At 43.7% G+C, this 24,869-nt stretch overlaps 1 protein-coding gene across 1 annotated transcript in view; it reads left to right on the top strand.

Annotated features, from left to right (window-relative positions):
* Positions 1 to 236: 236 nt before the first annotated feature.
* Positions 237 to 24,869, top strand: part of AFG1L (AFG1 like ATPase) — a 130,331-nt gene continuing 105,698 nt past the window's right edge. Inside the window, exons 1-2 of the mRNA XM_024202598.2 lie at positions 237 to 321; positions 14,708 to 14,931. Of these exons, the coding sequence (XP_024058366.1) occupies positions 237 to 321; positions 14,708 to 14,931 (309 nt within the window). The remainder of the gene's footprint in view (positions 322 to 14,707; positions 14,932 to 24,869) is intronic.

Here is a 24,869-nt window from a genome sequence, read left to right as displayed (position 1 = left end):
CCATCGCTTGGCGGGCGGAGGTGGCGCGTTGCATGCTGGGGCTTGTAGTCCCTGCGCGACGCGGCTCGGCCCCTAATGGAGGGAGAGCGGGCGGGGCAAAGCTCGGGCTCTGCCGCGCGCAGGGGGCGGTGTCATGCACGGCGGCAGTGGCCCGGCCGGGGAGGGCTCCGTCCGCTTCTCCTCCTCTGAGTGAAGTTATTTTGAAGGGCGGGGGGAGGACGGAGTCTGCCGGAAAGATGGCGGCGCCCGTGTCGCCCTTGGTTACCGCAGCCAGACACGCCGCCCGCCTGCTGCCGGCTCGGGCCGCGGCCCGGCGGAGAGGTCAGTGTCGGCCGCAGAGGGGGCGGGGAGCCCGGGCTGGGCGCAGGCGGCGCCGCCTCGCCGCTGGGGGACCCCGGCCAGCGCCGGCTCTGTCCGTATCGCTGGGGAGGCTGATGGGCCGGGGGTGCCCCACGCTGTGATGATCTCCGCGGGGGGTCCCCAGGCACTGGGCATCCCCACATGGCCCTTCCCCGCCAGGGGTTGAGGGAGAAGAAGCGCTGCGATGTGTCCCCGCTGCTCACTCCCCTGGCTCTGGCGGTCTGATGGGCTTGGGGCGCTCCCTTCCCTGCGGCTGGGAGTAAAGCGAGCGGCGCTGCCCTCTGCACACCCCGCGGCTGCTGGGACGGAAGCGGGGTCGGGGGCTTCTCCCTTGTCTGAGCAGCAGGTAAGTTGCTCAGATTCGCATAAGCTTCACAGAGCTACCCCCAGGAAGCAGCAGAGTGGCGGGGAGGCTCAGCTCACTCCTTGGTGCAAGAAGGAAAGAGAGAGCCAGGAGCAAAGGGCAGTGTCTCCTTCCCCCACCAGTGGAAAGAATGAGTCTGTGTAACTGACGCTTGGTGGGCAGCTGTAGCCCTGCTCACAAAGAACAAACCACATTTCTCACTTAGTGTCCCGTTATGGCTACGTGTACCTTCCCTCACCTGCTTGCCAGGGGAAGTTTTCTGGCATGTAGGTGAGGACATTTTCCAAGCCCCAGACGTATAAGGAGATGAGGTCCCTGTTCCTAAACTCATACTTTCAGCATAAACACCAGTTGCTCCCTCTCAATTGATTGAAATACAGCTGTGTCCAAACACAAATGCTTCAGTTGATTATCAGGGCAGCCACAATCATTGAGTTACCACTGTAATTTGTAGAGGTAAAACCCTGATTGCATCTCAATCAACTGAGTGCTAGTATGGTCGCCTCCCACTGACACAATCAATAGCTGTCAGAGTTAACAGTACACTGTCTTTGACAGCTGTCAACCTGACAGCTCCCTCGGCTGGCAAACATCCTTACTTCACTGGCTGAGTCTCCTCTCTGCTCCTCGCTCTGTCATCTTTAGCACCCCTCCCCAGAAATGGCTCAGCCATGGACTTCCCTTGTCTTGATCCCCCTACTATACCTTTTCAGGTCTGGATCCAGTCATGGATCATTAAGTGAGGCTGCATTCTCTGCCTCCTGCTGTTTTGTACCTTCCCCTCTCCCCCCATGCCAGTAAAGCCTCCAGCTCTGTAACTCCTCAGCAGGTGATCACTCATAGTTTGCCAACTGCAAGTTCAGGTCTAACAAACTATGGGTAGGTTGTCAAAGTGAGACTATTGACCAGTGAGCCACAGATTGATCACCAGCTTGGGTTGCCGCAGGAGATGAAGGATTGCCCTCTTCATCACCCTCTGTTAAGTTTGGAGAACAGAAGCTAGTAACTAAATAGCGGAGTAATAAATAAGAATAAGGACAGGTCAGTTTTACACAGTAATCTGGATTGTTTGGTAAACTGGTCTCATATGAACAGCATGTGTAGATATACAGTCAAATGTAACATCATATATGTAGGAACAAAGAAGATAGATCACATTTATGGGATAGGGGATTGTATTCCGGAAGGCGTTGATTCTGAAAAGGACTTAGAAATCATGGTAGGCAAACCAACTGAACGTGACTTCCCACAGTATTATGCTTTGGTTAAGAGGGGCAACATGATCCTTGGATGTATAAGCAGGGGAAGATTGTGTAGAAGAGAGGTAGTATTACCTTTTCAAACAGCATTAGTGAGAGAATTCCTGGAATATTGTGTCCAGTGCTGGTGAAAAATTGGAAAGGGTTCAGAAAAGAGCTATGAGAATGATTTGAGGAAAACATGCTTTACAGTGAGAATCGTAAGAAGTTCAACCCCGTTTAGCTTAACCAAGAGAAGCTTAAGAAATGATTTGATCGTGATTTGTGAATATCTTCATGGGGAGAAGTCTTCTTATAGTAGATACTTAAAGAAGTTGATTGCTGTGAAATAATATGCAAATGAGCTGCAGTGTGTGCAGTATGACTTGTTCAGTACATTGCTTCCTGCAAACATGACTCTGTGTATTGCCATAAAGAAAATAGAGCAGGCAGACCACCTAAGTAGTGATCAGTGCACTGTGGGAAAGTAGACTCTTTGCACGGCTGGTGTTATTACACCAGCAATTTCTGTCCACATTGCACAAGTGAAGACTGGCATAGTGGAAGACCATACAACGGTTAACCTTGCTGAAAGGAAGTCTAATGCAAACAGTTTGATCAGCTTTGCATAATTATGAGTATTTTTTGTGCAGATATGTAATGGACCAAGTGGTGCTTTGTATGCCAGATATCTGTAGTCTCCACATTTGTTCTTCAAGCCCCTGATTGTTCCTACAATCCATCCCATTTTAGCATTTTTTCTTTTCTCCTGCATCTGTGCTTTGACTTCTAATGTTTCTGCAACAGGGCCTGGGGGAAACAGCAGTCAAGTGTAACTGACTGTATTCCTGTTAATTTCATTTTGCTTCTTTTGTTGAGCCACAGGGGTAATATGTACCAGAAGCAGAGGTTTAATTCTCTTTCTTCCCCTCCTTTTTATTTGTACCTTTTTCCCATAGCAGCAGAGGAGATCACGTCTGAATCTCCTTTCAGAATGAAACAGAGGAAGATGATGTTGGGTTATGCTTTTTTATACCTACCAGTTTTAGCACGAGTGGAAAACATTATGAGCAAGGCCCCATGTTTTCTAACCTCTCTGCATGCTGTAGGCATCCCATCCTGTCTCTCTTGCATCCACTCTCCTCCCCTTTCTTACTCTTCTCATTAACCTCCTACTTTCCTCTGGCTCTTCCCTGTCACAATACAAGCAAGCTTTAGTATTTCCCATCTTAAAAAAAATCCACACCATTGTCCCTGCTTGCCTGTTTGACTACTGCCCCATCTCTCTTCTCCCTTTCTTCTCTGAGTTCACTGAATGCACCGTTTACAATCATTGTCTGGAGTTGCTCTCCTCCAGTTTTATCTGAGACTGTTCTCCAATCCTGGTTCTGTCCTTTTCACTCAACTGAAACTGCTCTTGCCAAAGTCCCTAATGACCTCTTCCTAGCCAAAGCTCAGAACCCAGCACTCCATCCTAATTGTCTTGATTTGTCAGCCATGTTAACACCGTCAGTCATGCTCTTCTTGGATTCTTGTCCTCCTTTGGCTTCTATGACTTTCCTTTCCCGGTTCTCCTCCTGCCTCTGAAATCACTCCTTCAGTGTGTCCTTCAGAGGATCCTTCTCTCTCTCCCCCCCCTCCCCCCGCACCACCACCACACACTGCAACTTTGTCTGAGATTCCTCAGGGCTTTGTTCTTGGTTCATTTCTCTTCATCCTTTACACCTTATTTCTGGGTAATCTTAGCCACAAACACAAATTCACCTACCATCTTTATGCAGATAACTCACAGACCTACCTCTCTACTCTGGACCTCTCTCCATCTGTTCAACTAAAATCTCAGCCTGTCTCTCTGACATCTCCTCATGGATATAGAATCATAGAATCGTAGGACTGGAAGGGACCTCGAGAGGTCCTCTTTTCCAGTGCCCTTCACTCATTGCAGGACTAAGTATTATCTAGACAATTCCTGACAAGGGGTCTAACCTTCTCTTAAAAATCTCCAACGATGGAGGTTCCACAACCTCCCTAGGCAAATTATTCCAGTGCTTAACCACCCTGACAGTTAGGAACTTTTTCCTAATGTCCAACCTAAACCTCCCTTGCTGCCATTTAAGCCCATTGTTTCTTGTCCTATCCTCTGTATCTAGCATCAGCTCAAGATCAGCATGACTAAAACAAGCTTTTAAATTTTCCCTGCACCCGATATCCTCCCTGCTACCTCCTTTCTCAATTGCGGCAGACTACACTACCTTCCTGCCTGTCACTGAGGCCCATAACCTCGGTGTCACCTTTGACTTTGATTTCTTTCTAGGTTCTCACATCCAGGCTATGTCTAAATCTTGTAGAGTCTTTCTGCATAACAACTCTAAGGGCATGTCTAACTACAAAATTGTGTTGACCTAAGTATGTCGGCATATAGCTGCTGCAATAATTAAATTGATTTTGCATGTCTACACTACGCTCCTTGTGTTGACTGTGTGCGTCCTCACTAGCAGCGCTTGCATAGATGCGGCGAGCAGTGCATCATGGGTAGCTATTTCACTGTGAAACTCACCACTATCTAGCGCAGGGTGTTTGGGTACGGTTTTGCAGTGCCTCGTGGGGCCAAATGAGTCATCCAGGGATGACTGGGAACATGATTTCAACATCCTATAATGTTCTCCATTCCATAATTCTCCATTCCATAATTTCATCTGTATCCCATAATGTTTTGCACCTTTTTTCAAATATCACCGCAAACCCGGACGTCCCTCCTTGCTGTGCGCTATCTGTGTCAGAAACATGGATCCTGCACACCTCTTCACTATTATGATGAGCGTTATGAGCATGGGCACCTGATCCTGCAGAGCCACAAGAGGAGCCACAGGGAACATGACAATTCCTTGGAGGCTAGATTGCTGTGGGACATAGACTCTATTCAAAGTTGTTGGCAGCATTCACGGAGCAGCTGCAGATGGTGGAGCAGCTGCAGATGGTGGAGCACTGGTTCTGGGCTGAAGAAACAAGCACTGACTGGATCACATCATAATGCAGCTTTGGGATGATGAGCAGTGTGTGCTGAACTTTTGGATGTGCAAGGCCACATTCCTGGATCTGTGTGCAGAGCTTGCCCCAGACTTCTCGCACAGCCGCACCAAAATGAGATGTGCACTGATAGTGGAGAAGCAAGTGAATGACTATCGCTCTATGGAAACCTGCAATACTCAATTGCTACAGATCAGTCAGGAATCAACTTGGAGTTGGGATTATTGTGATGCAAATGTGCAGGGCCATTAATTGCCTCCTGCTATGAAGGACTGAGACTCTGGGCAATGTGCAGGACATAGTGGATGCTTTTACAGCAGTGGGGTTCCCAAACTGCAGTGGGGCAATAGATGGCATGCATTTTCCCATTTTGGCACCAGACCACCTTGCCACAGGGTACATCAACAGAAAGGGCTGATTCTTTGTTATTGCAAGCACTGGTGGATCACCACAGATACTTTACCGACATCAGTTTGGGCTGGTCAGGGAACGTGCATGATGCATGTATCTTTAAGAACACAGGACTGTTCAGAAAGCTGCAAACAGGGACTTTCTTTCCAGACTGGTTGATTACCAATGGGGATGTTGAAATGCCAGTAGTGATTCTGGGAGACCCAGCCTACCCCTTACTCCCCTGGCTCATGAAGCCACACACCGGCCACTTTGACAGCACCAAGGAGTGCTTCAACTACAGACTCAGAAGATGCAAAATGACAGTTAAATGTGCCTTGGGTTATTTGAAAGGTCGCTGGCGCTGTCTACTCTTGAGATTGGACCTCAGTGGAAAAAAATGTCCCAATGGTTATCGCTGTGTCCTGCATAATATATGTGAAGCAAAGGAGGGAAAGTTTCTGCTGGGGTTGAGGGCGCAGGTGGAATTGTTGTCTGGTGACTTTGAGCAGCTGGATACCAGGGCTATAACAGGAGCTCAATGGGGAGCTATTTGATTCAGGGAGGCTTTGAAAGACCATTTCATTAGTGAGTCATAGTAATGTGTGTTGTTGTTGTGTGCTCTACCTGGCATTGTTCTTTTGCACCCTGGTATGAACATTGTAACGAGTGCTGTGAGTGTAGTAATATAACATTCCAAATGCACCTATTACTATTATCTGTGAATGATATCAGACCCAGCCAGCATATGTTGTGAACTAATGAAGATGAACTAAGTTTCCATAAATAGACCTTTATTCCATCCCCATACAGACACATTTATAAATGAATACAAATTAATAAAGGGACTTTTGAAGGGGAAAGAACAGTCATAGCTAAAACACTCATCCAGGCTCTCATCTCAATTACTGGAACATCCTTTTCTCTGGTCTGGATAAATGCAGAATGCTGTTGCAAAGATCATTCTCCTAGCTCATCTCTTTGACCATGTCATCCCTCTCTTTGCATCCCTCTACTGATTCCCCCTTCTCTATTACATCAAACATAAGCTATTTGGCTTCTCTTAGGCCCTTCACAGACTATCCCCAGCCTACCTATTGCCCCTCATTCTTTGTCGCTCACTATTGAGATGTCAGCTCCTACCACCAGTCAGCCCATGATGCCAGCCTCCATTGTTCACTCATTACATTTTCAAATTCATTCTTTGTCCTGTCCTGCCCTTCATGCTAGGGAGGAGCGCTTTCTCCATAAACAGCTGCAAAACTAATTCCTCCTTAAAATTCTTGTCAAGGCTAATTCCCCACTCTGGCACATTAAGTGCAGAAGGTGGGGCGGTGGGGGCTGCAAGGATTCTAAAAGTTAATTCTGGCCACTCCAGGCTTGTATTAAACTCCCAAGGTTACAGCTTTTCTCTGACATTGGATTGGTAGATGCTGCCACCACCCAAGTGCAGAACCCCTTTGAGAGCCCAGGAAGGCGCACCTGGGAATTCCTTCCTGTGGGATACCCTCAAGCCCTTTCACACACACCCTGGGAAAGAGAAAAAAAAAGTTAATCAGCTGTTGCCACTAGCTAATTAAACAACATGCGCACAAACCTCTTAAGACACAAAAGTCCAATTCTGTTCTTAAAAAAGGTAAATTTTATTAATTAAAAAAAATACATTTGGGAATTCAGGCTATTGCTAGATTTTAAAAGAGCAGCTACAAGGATTAAGCACCAAGAATAGCTTTCTTGAGGTCCAGTTTAAAGATTACAAGCAAAACAGAAGCACCTGGGGTTAGCACAGAGGAATCCACAAACCATAACGAAATAAAAGGGATAAACGTAATCGTGTCTTCTTAGACATTTCCTGATCTACTTAAATATCTGGGTTTTTAAATGAGTAGTTTCTGGGTATGATACTGATGATTTTTTCATACCTGGCCCAAGCTCTTACAGCATAGCTCTGCCGAGTCCGCCTCTCCCCGGGAGAACAACAACAGACAGACAAAAGGGGAGTCTTGTTTCAATTTTAATAGCTTCTAGCCTTCCCATTGGCTCCTTTGGCCAGTTGTCCAGTCACTTCCTTTTACCTATGCATAGCAGTGAGACTTTTTAACCCTTTACATGTATAGCAATTAGAGAACAGCTACTAAGAGGGATTTTATAGCTACTGGCTGTCTGGGTGTCCATAAAAGGGAGCTACCCCCTCCCTTCATTTATCACAACTCTCCTTTTCTCTGATGCCTACAAAAAATGGAAAATGGTTAAGCCACTGGTGTGCTTAGATCACTGCCTAGCATGCTGATCAATATTGTCTCAGTGTTTCCTTGTACATCCCCATCTGTTTGTATCCATCTGCTGTCTCTTATCTTACATTTAGATTCTAAGTGTTTGGGGACAGGTTTTTGTTCTGTTTGTACAGCACGTTACCTAGTGTGGTCCTGGTCCATGATTAGGGTTCCTAGGTGCTATAGTAGTCTCGGATGATGACTCAGCAGATGTTCATTTAAGAACAGATTTGACAAAACGCGAAGAAGGTACCAATGTGAGATTTCTAAAGACAGCTACAGCATTCGACCCAAGGTTTAAGAATCTGAAGTGCCTTCCAAAATCTGAGAGGGATGAGATGCGGAGCATGCTTTCAGAAGTCTTAAAAGAACAACACTCCGATACGGAAACTACAGAACCAAAACCACCAAAAAAGAAAATCAACCTTCTGCTGGTGCCATCTGACTCAAATAATGAAAATGAACATGCGTCGGTCCGCACTGCTTTGGATTGTTATCGAGCAGAACCCGTCATCAGCATGGATGCATGTTCCCTGGAATGGTAGTTGAAGCATGAAGGGACACATGAATCTTTAGCACATCTGGCATGTAAATATCTTGTGATGCTGGCTACAACAGTGCCATGAGAACACCTGTTCTCACTTTCAGATGACATTGTGAACAAGAAGTGGGCAGCATTATCTCCTGCAAATGTAAACAAACTTGTTTTTCTGAGTGATTGGCTGAACAAGAAATAGGACTGGGTGGACTTGTAGGCGCTAAAGTTTTACATTGTTTTATTTTTGAATGCAGTTATTTTTTGTACATAATTCTACATTTTTACGTTCAACTTTCATGATAAAGAGATTGCACTACAGTACTCATATTAGGTGAATTGAAAATACCATTTTGTTTTTTACAGTGGAAATATTTGTAATAAAAATAAATATAAAGTGAGCAGCACTGTACACTTTGTAGTAATTGAAATAAATATATTTGAAAATGTAGAAAACACCCAAAAATATTTAAATACATAGTATTCTATTATTGTTTAACTGCGATTAATCATGATTAATTTTTAAAATTGCTTTACAGCCCCAATCAAAACTAATTGATCATTTTGGTGCTGCCGCAAGTTTCTGAATAGCAGCAGGAAAAACTGACAAGGTTCTATTTAATTTTCACCCTACTGTAGGTTGGCAAAACTAAGGGACTGGAATTGTCGAACACAAATGTAGGAAGATATCACTGCATTGTTTTATGTTTGGTTTACATAAAAATGGTGATATTTGCAACAATTAACAATATTGTAAAAAAAGAAAGTGTGACAGGGTCAGGCCCGATGGCTACAGGAGAGTGATAGAAGGCAGATATATTAGCCCCGGGTTAAGCAGGTCCCTTTTCCCTGGGTAAGGTAACAGGGGCAGTTCCAGAACAATCAAGAACTTGCTGGAACAAATTAAGGCAGACAGGCTAATTAGGACACCTGGAGCTAGTTAAGAAGCTGCTAGAATCAATTAAGACAGGCAGGCTAATCAGGGCACCTGGTTTAAAAAGGACCTTACTTCAGTCAGTGAGGGGCGTGCGTGAGGAGCTGGGAGTAAGAGGCGCAAAAAGCTGAGAGTGAGTAGGCATACTGCTGGAGGACTACAAAGTACAAGCGTTACCAGACATCAGGAGGAAGGTCCTGTGGTGAAGATAAAGAAGGTATTGGGAGGAGGTCATGGGGAAGTAGCCCAGGGAGTTGTAGCTGTTACGCAGCTGTTACAGGAGACACTATAGACACAGGGCCGGTGCTACCATTAAGGCAAACTAGGCGGTTGCCTAGGGCGCCAAGATTTGGGGGCGCCAAAAAGCGGTGCCCCCAATTTTGTTTTTTACAGCGTTGCTGGGCTGCCGGCGGCGCGCTGACACGTGCGGCTCAGACTCCCTCTCCTAGCGCAGCGGCCGCTCCACTTCTCCCGCCTCCCAGGCTTGCGGCGCCAATCAGCTGTTTGGCGCCGCAAGCCTGGCAGGGGAGGAGAATTAGAGCGGGGGCGGCGTGCTCGGGGAGGAGGCGGAGCAGAGGTGAGCTGGGGTCGGGAGCTGCCGCGGGGCGGGGGGGGGGAGGCGCAAGGGGGAAGTTTCGCCTAGAGCGTGAAACTTCCTTGCACCAGCCCTGTATAGACAGCTGCAATCCACAGGGCCCTGGGCTGGAACCTGGAGTAGAGGGCGGGCCCGGGTTCCACCCATCCCCTTAACTCTCTATTTGATATAAGAGGAGTTGATCTGGACTGTGGGTCCCACCAGAGGGGAAGGTCTCTGGTCTGTCCCCCAACCCATTAGGTGGGCCAGCAGAGACTGCGGGGATTGTTCTCCTCCTTTTCCCAATGCTGGCCAGTGATGGTTAGCCAAGTGAACAGCAGGTTTGTGCCACTAACAAAAGGAACCAAACTGAGGACTGCCGTGAACCTCTGAGGTGAGCAAATCCACCAGAAAGCGTAGAACCCACCAAGGCAGAGGAGGAACTTAATCACAACAGGTGTCAGGGGTGGGATTTGGTGTACACAGCGCGGCGGAAGAAGTGAGGGTGATATTTTAACAAATTAAAAAAGGGAGAGGGCTTATTTTTTTTCCCCACCACAATGGATGACGTAGTGCGGGCACTGATACAAGCCACGGCTGCCCAGCAGGAGGCTACCCGTGTCCAGGCAGCCACCCAACAGGAGGCAGTGCGGCTGCAGCAAGAGACTAATTGCCTGCTGATGGACCAGGCTCTTCAAGACCGTGCTATGTTGCGGGAACTGGTAAACCATGTAAAGACCCTTGCAGAGCTAAATCGGGTCCATGATGGGATGCAGATCATACGGGCCAGCAATTGGCTGCAGAAAATGATGTGGGAGGATGAGGTAGAGGCGTACCTCCTGGTCTTTGAGAGGACAGCCCTGCGGGAGGCTTGGCCCCAAGAACAGTGATCTGGCATCCTCGCCCCATTCCTGTGTGGGGAGGCCCAGAAGGCCTACTATGACCTGTCTGAAGAGGCTGCGGCAGACTACCCCCAGCTGAAAGCAGAGATCCTGGCCAGATCTGGGGTAACGACCACAGTGCGGGCCCAGCGATATCATGAGTGGAGATACCAGGAAAACAAAACCCCACAGACCCAATTATATGATCTCATCCATCTCACACGAAAGTGGTTACGAACTGAGTCCTGGAGTCCGGAAGAGATACTAGAGATTCTGTTCATCGACCGATACATGAGGGGACTACCGCCAGACCTTCGTGTCTGGGTAAGCCGGAACGAGCCCTCCACCGACGACGAGGTTGTCGCATTGGTAGAGAGGCGGAGGAACTGACCCGACCACTTAAGGAAGAGGCACCCTGGTTAAACTAGCAGCACCAAGCCCCAGAGCTCGGGCGACTGGGCCCCTAGGAGGGCCTAGGTGGAAAAAGAGAGAGTTTGAAGGCCCGTTGGAGGCCACAAAGAGTCGGAGCACTGAGAGGGAAGAGGATAGTGTCATTAGACTGCTCAAACCGAGAGACCGGGGAATACCTAGGGCCCCATACAGATGTTACGCCTGCGGGGAGTGGGGACACATAGCTGCACAGTGTCCCAATGCTGAGGAGCCTATGCAGTATAACCTGGGGGAACTGGGCAGACACATGCTCCCTAATTCACCTGGTGGGGGTTGCACTAACCCCCCATATGTACACCAGACCAGTAAAACTAAATGGGGCAGAAACCACGGCACTGGTTGATTCGGGGAGTGCTATCATGCTTATTTCAGGGAAGCTTGTGAAGCGTAGTCAGCTGCTGCAGGCAAAGCGCACGGGGGTGACATGCGTCCATGGGACAGTTAATTATTACCCCACCATCCCGGTAAAAATTGAAATCCAGGGGAACACTACTGCGGTAGCAGCAGGTGTAGTCCCTAACCTCCCATACCTGGTGCTCATGGGGAGGGACTTTCCAGGGTTTGGAAACTTACTCCCGGTAGGGGGACTGGAGAAAGGGAGAAACCCTGAAGTTAGTGAGACATCCACAGTAGACTGTCAACCCCCAATCTTCTCTGAAATATCCCCAGATTTGTTCTCCACTCCCAGGCAGGGTAGAAAGACGAAAAGGGAAAGAAGGGCAACTAAGGCCTTGGGAACCCGAATACTGACCCAAAGCCAGAGGGTAGCTCTCGTAGGTAGGAGGACCCGAGCAGCTGAAAAGGAGGCCACCCAGGAGGGAGAAGCACCCGAGTCTGATCCCCACCCTAATGCCTCTGAACCAGGAGAGGCAACAGAGACTGGCCCCCTAGATCTCGGGCAGATTAGCCCTGGGAGAGAAAATTTTGGACGGGACCAGGCTGGAGATCCAAGGTACATTAGGAAGGAGGTGACCGAAATAGACAGGGTCCCTGTGGAAGGGAAAACCCAGGGACCAGGACCCTACTTCATAATGAAGAAGGATCTCTTGTACCGGGTTGCACCAGTACGGGGCAGAAGGTACAGCAGATCCTAGTACCTCAAAAACACCAGAATGCTGTATTAAGTCTTGCCTACGACAATTCTTCTGGCCCGGAGTACATGAAGAAGTGCGGAGGTACTGTGTGTCCTGCCCAGAGTGTCAGCTGTACAGTCCCCGTCCCCACTTGAGGGCACCTTTAGTACCCCTTCCCATCATAGAGGTCCCCTTCGAGCGAATAGCCATGGACCTAGTGGGACCCCTGGAGAAGACGGCTCGGGGCCACTAATATATACCTGTTGTTTTGGACTATGCTACGCGTTACCAAGAAGCCGTCCCACTGCGGAACACGGCCTCTAAAACGGTAGCCAAAGAGCTGGTGAGGCAAGCAAATCTGCCAGAAAGCGCAGAACCCACCAAGGCAGAGGAGGAACTTCATCACAAAAGATTAGATGCAGAAGTTGCTCTTAGGTTCCTCGCTTGCCAGGAAAATTTTTGTACTTGTAAATGGATTTTTCAAGCCCTAAATTTATGTATTCTTGTTTGCTTCAGGTTTTTTTTTTTTCTCTGTTAGTAAGAGGTTTCTTTCACTTTATTTCATTATCAATATCTTCTGGCATGTTGATCAGTAATATTTGAGTAGTAGACAGCCAGCAGGGCAGCAAAATTGGCTGCATGCAATAAAATGAGATTAAATGTGAATACATATATTTTAGGAACAGAAATAAAAATACTGATACAAACTGGAGGCAGCTCTCTAGAAAGCAGTGAATTTAAGGAGAGAGTGACAGCATATAACAAAACAAACAAGCTCGGAATGTAGCACTCTTGTGGAAAAAAGCCAATTCTGTTTTTGTATAAATACACAGATTTTATGTAAAATTAGGGGAATATGATATGGTTTTGCACTCTGCTGTGACCATATCAGAAATATTACATGTAATCCTCACAGTTTAAGAAGGATACTTTTGAGTGTGGAGGGAAATAGAGAAAACACACACAGAACTGTGATATATAATACAAGCATTAGAGGGTGAGACAGGAAGAGAAATGGACAGAGCCCAATTTCTACATTCTGGAAAATAAAAGGGAAGTGATATATACCATAAATGAAGAAAGCATTGTTGACATTACCACAAAATGATAGAATAAGAAGTAGTAAGAAGCATAAGAATAAGATAGGAAGAATATTCTGGTGTACATTTGCTATATGTTGCTCATAATAATGAAGAATCCCCTTCTCTGGATCTGTTCAAGAACAGATAACAGTAGAGAGGCAGTGCTAATGATATATGGATCAGTCCTGCAAAATGCAGAGTCTTATACTGGATGAGTGAGAAGTCTATTAGTGCACTTCTTTCATAAACCTCGGCTTTGAATGTTTATTTTGGGACAGCCGTGAGCAGTTTCTCCCACAGAACCCTCTATCGGCACTTACACATGCTCTCTATCTCCCATGTCTGTAAATGAGGAAGCCTTTTCCTTTCCATCCCAAGAGACTGCCTGGGGGTTTATCACTTTCCGCTTCTGCTGCTGTTTGGCAAGACAGAACAGGTGAAGTCCAAGGCACAAAGATGCCCCATCTTTAAGGAGAGCCTGTTGTGGTCTACTAAGGGAGAGCTCTACTACAGATGCCTTCAGCCCTGTGTTCAGGAACTGTACAGCACCAGATTACTTTCCCTTCCATAAATTTAGGTTTCCTGTTGCTTCTTGTTCTATAATCTTGGGGTATCCAATAGGAACTGGGGCTCTGTGGGTTTGATGGGGGCATTGGCTTCCCTTTGAATCAAAACTCCCATAGCACCGACTCCCCACACATAGTGTAGAGGGAAGACAGCTCTGAAGAAACTTCACAGGATCCAAACTCACAGGTCCAATCTAGGAATAGTTGGGGTTTGCCTCCAGTGATGGTGATTTCTAGTGGACCATCCAGACTGATCTGAGGATTGCCCTAATATAGAGAACTGTCTAGTTGTCAGTGTTTTGTCAAAATTTTTCTGACACAATGCTGTTTTCTGTCAGAAAATGTTTCAGCAAAATCAAAACTTGCCACAGAAATATGTTGTTCAACAAAATTTTGGTTTGAAAAAAGTATTTTGATAAGGTCAAAACATTTGGTTTCAACATTTCTATCTTATTGGATCATATCATTTTGATTTTTAGTTTAAATATAAAATTAAAAAAGTCAATCAGAATGAAATGTTTCAATTTAATTGAATAATTTTTTTTAAAATAATTCATTTTGTGGGAAGTTTTGAAAATTTTTGTTTTTGTTCCAATTTGGAACAAAGCCAGATTTCTAAATGATAGAATTTCCTGCGGAATGGAAATTGCAAGTTTTGACCAGCTCTAATAGTTGTTGTTGTTTTTAATTTTGTGTATTCAATTAATTATTTATTTTACTAAGCAACTTCCAGTTTTGAACTACATTTTAAAAAGCTTATTTAGAGAAATACAAAGAGATCACATATAATATATTGGTGCATATTTAGCTAATCTATACTGTTCTGTTACTACTTATTTAAAGTAGCAGATAGCCATTTTTAAACAAAATAATTTGTGTATATGTGTATATTGTTTAAGAATATAATAAGACAACTTTCAGAACCTTTCTATTAACAATTAATTATTTCTTATTTTACAGCATACACGATTCAGGCAGCTGAGAACATAGCCCCTAATACTCTAGCAGATGCTAACTCTAGGGCCTTGTTGGTTTGCAATGGACCTTTAGAACACTATGACTTTCTGATCAAAGCAGAAGAGCTGCAGAATGATGAACAACAACGAAGAGTCGTACAATGCTTACAGAAGTTACATGAGAGCCTTAAAGGCTACAGTATCAGTCCGAACAACCTTCTGTCAAAGGTGAGGCTTATGGTGATAAGAGAAAACCGCTTTAAATGTTTCTCCTCAGAACTTATATTTTTTTATATAAATGTTCTGTCTACATGGGTATGTTTAAAGAGATACTGTCAAGTTTAAAAAAAATCTTTCTTTGTTACTAACTGTGGCCCCAGTTCTGCAATCAGACTCTTGTTCCTGCATGGAGCTCCGTTCTTTGCTTTCAGTTAATAAGAGGCTGTCCATAAATTAGCTGCAGTCCATTGACTGACAGTGAGCCTAACTATATGCCCGGCTCATCGCATTTTACTGTACCTGCTTTCAACACCGATGTCCTGCACTCCACTCTGCTTTCTGATCACTTCATTGGGGACTCGGTTGCGGATTTAAATCCCCAAAATTCTTCTTTCCATTGCCCTCTCCATGACAGCCAGTTGTTGCTCCTCTACCTTTATCAGCACCCATGTTTTGCTGCTGTACAATATTGCTGGCAGTACTGTTGAGTTGAAGAGGTTGGCTTGTGTTGCCATGTTGATTTTTTCTTGGAGGACATCCTTGATAGAATTGAATGCATGCCAACCAGCTTTCTTTCTTTGTGAGAGTTCACCTTCCTGATTGTGGTGCATGTTAATTTCTTGGCCCAGATAAATGTATTGCTTGACTTCTTCAGTTTGTTCTCCCTTAACTATTATTTGGGCTTTTGGCAAGGCATCAGGCCGTATAAATTTCGTTTTAGAGCAGTTCATTTTTAGTCCAACTTGGCTGCTTTTTGTGTCAAGTTCTCGCAGCATTTTCTGTAGTTTGATAGCGTTTTCAGCAATCAGCATGATATCGTCCCGAATCTGAGGTGGTTTAACTGCTCTTCATTGACGCTAATTCCACCCTTCCAGTTCATCCACTCATTACCATTTTGAGGCAGGCTGTGAAAAGTTTCGGTGAAACTGTGTCTCCTTGCTTCATACCTTTTTTGATTGGGGTGTGAAGGGGAGTGTCAAACAGAGTTATATCCATAGTGCAGTCAGAGTTTGTTTCCTTTAATAGTTTGATATAGTTTGTGTCGATGCCCTGCTCTGCAAGAACTTTCAGCACTGCATTGATCTCTACGCTGTCGAATGCTTTTTCATAGTCGACTAAGGCAATGCATAAAGGGAATTTGTATTGCCTTGAGCGCTCCAATAGCTAGTTTATAGTGAAGATATGGTCCATAGTGCTGAAATTCCTTCAAAAACCTGCCTGCTCTCTTAACTGCTGCTCATCCAGACTTTGTGAGAGTCGGTTTGTTATTAGTTTGGTGAACAGCTTATAAACATGTGAAAGCAGGCATATTGGACAGTAGTTCTTTAGGTCTTCACGATCACCCTTCTTATACAGCAAAATGGTGTTGGGCTCTTTCCAGCTAAGCATTTCCAAGTAACAGATAAACCTCTTAGCAAGAATTTCCCAGAGGTCTTGGCCTCCAGTTCTTATTATTTCAGTCGTCACTCCATCTTTTCCTGGAGTTTTTCCTTCCTTCATTTGATAAACTGCATGTCAAACTTTGCTGATGAGGACCGGGCGTATGTGCTCATTGGTCCGTTGAAGTGTCGGTAGTGGGACATTTATTTGAGATGTGAACAGTTCGGTGCAGAAATCTTTGCCGACTGCTTCCATCCCTGTTCTGTCAATTACTGCTTTTCCATCCTTGTTCTTCAGCGCCATTATTGTCAACCTGTACAGTGTCAATTCCCGTTTGAATTCTTTGAAGCTTCTGCGATCTTTAGCCATCTTTAAGAGCCTTTCATTTTGGTACTTCTCAAAGTCCCCCTTTAGTCTTCTTCTTATCAGCTTGCAGAGGAGGGAGTACTCAAGTTTGTTGCCATGGTTTCTCTTCATATTTCTCCGTTTCTCTAGCAAGTTCCTCATTTCCTCCGAGATTCTTACCTTCGCATTTTTTGGTCTTTCTTTCTTGGCTAATTTCATGCATTGCCTCCGTTTATCAGCAAAGTTTTTATAGTCCTCATCACAGTTATCAATGAGACTCCAGTCTTCCTTGGAAATGTTCGCTTTTAGGATTGCCTCGTAGAATATTTTCGGCCGCTGTCTCTGATTTGCCATAAGTAGCGCTTTCTTCTCCACCTTTTCGTTGAAGTTGAGCCTCGCTCTAAGCAAGCAATGATCAGTGCCAGTGTTGAATGATTGCACTACTGAGATGTTTTGTATGATGTGCCGCTTATCGATCAGAATATAGTCAATCTCGTTCTTGTTCTTCGCATTGGGCGTGATCCACCTCCTCTTGTCCTTCTTCTTAAACCAGTGTTACCAATGAACATTTATTTAGTCTCCACCAGAGTTGCCAATTGCTCTCCCCGTGAAGTCTGTTTGCTGATGCCATACCTTCCAATGAACTTTTCACCTTCTTTCCCTCTTCTGACCTTGGCATTGACATCTCCCTTCGCAATCATATATGTGGATTTTTGAGCGAGGGTTTCCTCAAGCTCCTGATAGAATTTTTCCATGTCATCATCTTCACTTGTGCTTGTGGGAGCATAGATCTGGATAATCTTGAGGGTGCTGTTCTTGTTCAGTTGGAGGTGTAGCACTTTGATGTGTGATGACTTGAACTTGCAGGAGATGATTTTTGAAGACCATTCCTTGTTGATGATAAAACCGATTCCTCCAACGGTTCTCGCACCTTCTCCTTTTCCTAACATGATGGTGCTTCCATCTCTCTACTTGGCTTCCATCTCCTTTCTTCATCCTGTGTCGTAGAGACCAAGGATGTCGCAGGCTGGCCTTGCCTTCTCCTCCATTAAATGGTTGATCAAGTTGTCCCTCATCAGTGTCCTACAGTTGTAGATACACACTGAGAGGGCAATCCTTTTTCTGGCCCCTGAGGTTCTTAGCAGCCTCTTGTCGATCAAACTCCATGCCGCTGCTGTAGAACAGATCGAGGGATGCACAAGGAACTGGGGCCCATTTATTTGTGTTGTTTTAGCCATTTCTTCAGCCACCCGCTGGCTATGCTGTCAGTGGCACGTTTGCCTCCTCAATTTAGCTAGCACCCAACTTCAAGAAGGAGGACAACTGTTCCCTCCCTGGGTGGCAGTCTGACATCTTAATAGCATGGTAGAACCTACTGGAGAATACACTCCGCTATCATCGCTGTCAGATATTATTTTTCTTTTCTCTTCATAAACACTTTTTGCATGTAAAGTCAGAGATGATTGATGCACTTGACCTTTGCTGTAAGGTTATATTTAATTGTGGTGTAAACGTTTGGGCTCAGGCTGGAGCCCAGGTTCTAGGACCCAGTGAGGGTCCCAAAGATCAGGCTGCAGCCCACGCCAGAATGAAACAGCCCCTTAGGTCAAGCCTGAGTCAGCTGGCACAGGCTAGCCGTAGGTGTCTAATTGGAATGAGATGTACCCTTAGAAGGCTTAAGATAGTATTTTGACTTATAACAATAAGCCTACATACAATGATTTTGATTTAATAATAATCATGGAATTGGTTTCAATTTTAAGGAGTTAATCCTGTAAAAAATAACATCTTTAGCTGCTGGCCCACAAGAGTTTTGTAGCCCTAGTGTGTTCTACTGCTGGGTAGGCTAATCCTGGTTAGTTGGGGGAATATAGCCATGAAATATCTGATTATGCATTCTCTGCTACCAGCACACAGTGTCTGAGTCCTTACAGTCCAGTTGTCATGTATGGGACATGTTTTCCTGAGTGTATCTGGGGAGGAGAGCTAACACAATATACACTGAACATGTGCTGAGAGTCTCATAGGCATCCTGATGTAGCCAGTAAGCAGAGGAAAACTACTTCCTATTGGACCACAGCTGAAATTTCAGATTCTCTATCTTCTTCCCTTGCTAACAGGCCTTCTTGATATTGGCTTGCTAACTTTTTTTATTGATTAGAATGAAGAGGCAAATGGCTCAGCCTTACAACCTCCAAAGCAGACAATCAACTAACAAACAACAGTGAAGGGATCATGCATGAACTGAAGAAGTATCAAGTATATTTTAATAAAATAAAAACCCTGGCCATGTGGGAGTGCCTACACATTTACCTTCCTTCACCTAAATTTTCAAGTTGTTTTTAAGTTAAAGCAAACAAAATCACAGGCCTTTGTGAGGATAATCTTTGGAGTCAGTTTTCCTCAGTGTTTTCGAAACACACACCATTTCTAGTGGCATTAGACAGTTTGTCATTTCTAGAGCTGACATAACGCCCATTTGCAGAATGGTTGCATCTGTGAAGTTTAAAGAAGCAAAAATCTGGTAAACCAGAGGAGGTCAGCTCATTTCCAAGAGCTCTTTATCTTCCAGATAGTTCCTCAACATTTGGCCAGAGAACTATATGTAAAAAAAGTCAGAACTGTCCAGAAGGGCAGACAGTTATCTTCCCTCCTCTTGAGCATGCTTCCAGGCTATCTTCTGCTGTGGTTCTTCGGGAAAAAGAGTTGAATCTTACAGTATAACCTGAGGTTAGGAAGGTTAGGACTCTGATCTCCATTGGACAGTTGTTCCAGCGTTTTGAACCTCTTGTCTTGTTGAAAGAGCTTTACCTCTGTCTCCTGGAGTTTATACCTAATTATCTTAATTAGACTATACTAAATGATTGCAGCTGTTAAGGTAGATGTCTTTTAAGGGCTTCAGTACAAGAATCTTTAAGTGGGTCTGGTAGTGAAAGGGGGAGCAGATGTGTGTTGCTGAGAACAGAAGTGATATGCTGTATTTGGCTCATCTTGCTTAGGAGACTACACAGTTATAGCTTCTTTTTGAACATTTTATGAAGCTTCTGGTTGAGCTACAGTAGTCTAGCCTTGAGGTGACAGGTGCACGAAATACTGTGGTAGAGCTGTTGTATGAGCGGAATGATTGTAGTTGTCATTTAGTTGGAAATGGTGCCTGTGACAGCATCTGGTACTTTATTACTCAGTGACAATGCTGATTCCAGTAGGACCCCATGATTACACATTTTCTTAATCTGATCAGATGCCCCTGATGCAGAGTGAGACCATGGTGTTCACTGGTTCTTTAAAACACTTTTAGTTAGCTTCACTTCAGTCTTGTTTCAGTTGAGCCACTTGTTCCAAATTCAGGCTTCTGTCTCCTTCATCCATTTCGATATCTGGGAGGGAATGCCGTCTGCACTGGATGAAAAACGGTAAATAGAGCTGTGTGTCACTGGGATATCATTCGTGTTGCAACTTGTTTCATCTCAAAATGTTTCTCTAATGTGGAATGGAAATATTAAATAAGAGCAGTGAGAAGACTTGGTGTGTGGAGCCCCACAGAGCTCAAACTCTTGATCAGGAGCAGTAGCTCCTATTCTAACTCCTTAGGATCTACTGGAAAATAATGAGTATAGTGAGCTTAGTATGATTCTGTTGACTCTTGCCAGCACATGTACCTTGGCAGCAGTATCTCATGATCCATGTCAGATGGCAGAGTAGATCACATAGTACCACCTTTTCTTCAGCGATGGCAGAGGTGAAACAGTTATCCATCAGTGCAAATGGTGCTGTTTCTGTTACATGACCTGGGCTTAAGCCAGGTTGAGTGGGGTTTGAATACCCATGGAGGCCAGGTGTTGCTACATTTAGTTTACTGTCATGTTCTTGATTAAAATCTTGCCCAGGAATAAGAATTTCAACACTGAATAGTAGATGGTGAGGTCACTGGCATCTAGTGTTTCTTGACACTGGGACTACCACCTGTTTCAGTGTTGTCTCAGAAAGAAGCATTGATTGTTACTATTAGCAGTGGGCCAAGGCATTCTCCACTGGTATTGGCCAGCCAGGAAGGGCACAAGCCTAGGTTGCAGGTGGTGACATAGATTTATTTCAATACTTATGATAATATCTCTGTTTGTGACAAAGTACTTGCGGGCAATGTGTGTTTTTTCTACTATGTGTATTTAGCGCAGGATTTGAAATACTGTTGCAGGTTCCCTCAGTGTTGTCAGGAAAAAATAAAAGATTGAACGGGGATGGGAACTGTTGTTTGGTTTTTGGTCTGGGTTTATTATATAGTTTGAGTTAGAACAGTTTGATTGGGATTGTTAGTGTATCATAACTCTGAAAAAACTCATGATTAGGTGGAGCCAACTCTTGTGCCAGTAATTAACAAGTATGATCTTGTCTTCAAAGGTTCATCTTCACAAGGAACAAAGGTGTGTTCTTACCATCCATTAGCTAACATGCAGTAACTAACATGAGGTAAAATCCTAGTGAAGAAAGATCATTTGTAGTGTTGACATGTTAACAGATCAAGGTAAACCTAGGCAAGGGTATTCAGTTATTTTTATGCTAAAATCCAGATTTGTTTTTTTGTTTGTTTATTGTTTATTGAGATACTTAAATTAGGATTGATTATGGAATTAAACTGAACAGATTGGTGTATTTTAGATTACAGAGATGCTTTTTGCAAATTATTTAAAGTATTTTTATATACAAAAGGATTTTTATTTAGCAGGAGTTGGAGAGTGCTAATATGTAGTTCAGCTTTTTAGTTCTTAAAGATGTTCTTAGAAACCTGAAGTGATCTACTTTTATCAAGAAATGCCTTCTGTTAAGAGCAATATAATACAAGGTCTTTTAAAAGAAGTAATTATATGCAGCAGTCCAGCTGGAATCATTGTCTTTGATTCTGTCATTTTTTGAGATAATGTATCTGGGGAATGGTGGTGAAGAGGATGAGGAGAGAAACAGGCACAAATAGTTGATAGTACAATCCCATTTAGTCTGAGCAGCATCACTTTATTTCATGGTCTGACTTCTTCCCTCACTTCTTGCAGCGGAAATCTGGAGTAACTCTTGAAATCATGGACTTACTCCGGGTTTAACACCATTAGAAATCAGGGAATAATCTGGCCCCATTTCTGCAGTGCAGATAACTTGCGAGCTTCTTGAAGATATGAACCGTACTAAGCACAACACATTTTGGTTTTTTTTTTTTGTATATTCAATTTAATGGTTGCCTGTGGTCCAAATTGTTTTATTCACTAAAATATGACAAACATAAGATGTTGAGTACAAACCTTATTATTATCTATGATTGAAACAACATTTTGGCTGGGAAACTTACATTAACTTTCAGTTTGTGAGCAATTCCTAAAAAAAGAGCAATTTGAAAATATGTAAAGCCATTTCCATTATGAAAATATAGATATAAATTTGCTGGTCCTTAATATGCTTGTTTTGGATTAGTTGAAAATGAACTTGAGTTAAAAAGAAAAACTATTAAGTCTATTGATGCAAATAGAATAATTTCCTATTTTTCAAAATTATTAGCCTCAACTTTTTAACAATGACTTTAATTTTATGAAGGAACGGCCTTGTGTATGTTCAATTCAGAGGATCTGAAAATATCTGGCTCAAGGCCACAAGAGTTTGTATGAATGTTTCATATCTCCAGGTTTTCAGAATAAACACCAACTGGGGCGTTTTAAGTGTTGTTGAGCTACTATATTAATGACTCGAAATAAGCTCAACGCTAAGTGAGGTCATGTTTTGAAATAGGGTATGAACAATAGTAAATGTGATTCAGGACCTTGAAAATATCTTCAAATATAGCTGCAACCAAAAGGAGTTCTGAAAAGAGGGAGAGAAAGAGACTGATCTGCTCTTAAATAAGGAATATTCTCTAATATGTTTTAACTTGATACTGCCTATATTGATAAATATAGAGAATTGCATCTGAAATTTTGGATATTTACACTAATAATTTAATATTGGCAAATACATTATGATGCAAATATGTTTAAAATTGGCAGTTAGGTATTTCTAAGGCACCTATCAAGTACTGTAGTATCCAAGACAGAAAAAATTGTCAGACCCTTTTAAAAATACTCAAGAAAGAATGGAGAGTTCTCAGACTGAAATGAAAGATTCTGACCGTATTAACACTTGGGAAAGAATAGTGATTAATCAGAGACATGAAAAAAGGAATAGAAAAAAATCCAGTCTGAACCAGCGTAGAACACACTGTGAGAGGCACAAATTACTTTTTAAAAAGGATCTCAGTAGTAGAGAACAAAATTAACTTAATTTGGTATGGGAACATAGTTTGAAATTCTACCTCTCCTGTGGAAAAATTAATATTGTAAAGAATATAAAACAATTTTCAAAACTTTTTCAAAGCAACTTAAAAAAGGAAAAGAAAAATATGTATCCCCCACTATGTGCCTGTTCCAGTGATTCTATGCATTATGTGGTATCGTAAGTATAATGTATTTTATGGATATTGCAGAGGAGTAGGAATTAGCAATCTATCACAGGGCTGGATGTCACAGGGTTTAAAGAAGGAAATAGTTAAGACTGTAGGGTAATGTACTGACTGCATCTCTTGGGGAGGTTATTGGGAGCATATTGGATTTTTGACCATTCCTTCTGCAGGTCAGCTTTTGTGGTATGCCTTAACCTCTTTGCTTTTGAGGTGTCATTTAAAGAAAATTATAAAACTAAAACTTAACGCCTACATAATGCCTAGTGTGACAGATATGACAATATCCTGCAATATCTTGAGCAAATCTTTTGGGATTGAGTTAAACCTTATTGAATTGCATTTAATAACTTGGGGTCAATTGTATTAAAAATGCAATGTTTATGTACTGTTGTGGGATTGTATGGAATTTCCTTTAGTAGGAAGACAGGATTAATGCAATCTCTGGGAGATGTGTGGAATTTCAAAGGACTTTTTGGGACAATGTGTGTGAAATGCAACAGAGGGTCCTGTGGCACCTTTAAGACTAACAGAAGTATTGGGAGCATAAGCTTTCGTGGGTAAGAACCTCAGAATGCAAATAACCCACATTGAATCCCTCCCTTTGAAGCTACACCCTGAGGAAAGAAACTGATTATCTATTGATTACCTGCTCTTGAAATCTCCAGTTCAAAGATCTCCAAACTGTACAAATGAGGGACTAAATTTTCATGATGTCCTAGTTTTGAGCTAGGGCTATTATGAACTAATGACCACAAATGAGACCCCTTTTGGGGGTTTGAATGACTCAGCTGCCAAAGATAGTTGGGGTGATCTCTAGTAAGCTTATTACCGTGCATGTAAGTTACTTTATTATTGTTCATATTTTGTCTGTAGTGCTTTTACCTTAATAATAAAATAAGCTTTCATAGGCAGTGGTGTGTGGTAACTTATAAATGTTGGCAGTTACACCGTGTGTCAACTCTGAAGGGAAGAAGCAAAGCAGGCTTGCTTAGGCCAATGCCAATGCTTAGGTCTTATGCTGGGCATAACACAATGAAGGCAGGGAACTGTTCAGCCTGGAAATATCCCAGTCAGGAGGGAGAGAGACTTGGGTTTCCACCCAAGAAAGGCAACAGCTGTGGAGCCAGAAGCCTGAGAATGGTTGCCCTTGCTGGACTACTAGGGAAATACAGATGCAGTTGCTCTGAACTGTGATACCTATTCCATCCCATAGTACTGGAACAGTTTTTTAAATCTCCCACTGTCCTGCATGCCATTTTAGGTTTCTCTTATCTCTCTGGCAGAAGCATGGACTCTACACAGCTCAGCAGAATTCTCATGAGAGCTGCTAGTACAAGATGCATGATTCTCCTGTGTTTGCAGAGCTTGAATGAATACTGCTACAACTGGGAGTGTAATGAGGAAGTTGCGGAGATGTTTGGGCTCAATAACTCCATGCTGATTGGACACGGGGGAAAATGCCTGGTTGCTTACAGAGCAGCTCCTCACGGTGATCACCACTTTGCCACCTAAGAACAAGCACTGACTAGTGGGATTTCATCATATCACAGGTGTGGGATGATGAGTGATGGCTTCAGGACTTTTGGGTGCAAAAAGGTATGTGCTGAGCTTGCCCCAGCTGTAGGGTGACCCGACAGCAAGTGTGAAAAATCGGGACAGGGAGTGGGGGGGTAATAGGAGGCCATATAAGAAAAAGACCCAAAAATCGGGACTGTCCCTATAAAATCAGGACATAGAATCATAGAAT

The sequence above is a fragment of the Terrapene carolina genome, unplaced genomic scaffold, assembly GCF_002925995.2.
Source record: "Terrapene carolina triunguis isolate 2854851 unplaced genomic scaffold, T_m_triunguis-2.0 Scaffold42, whole genome shotgun sequence".
In the NCBI taxonomy this organism is placed as follows: domain Eukaryota; kingdom Metazoa; phylum Chordata; order Testudines; family Emydidae; genus Terrapene; species Terrapene triunguis.
The sequence above is the reverse complement of the archived record's forward strand: the minus strand, read 5'-3'. Positions and strand labels throughout refer to the sequence as shown.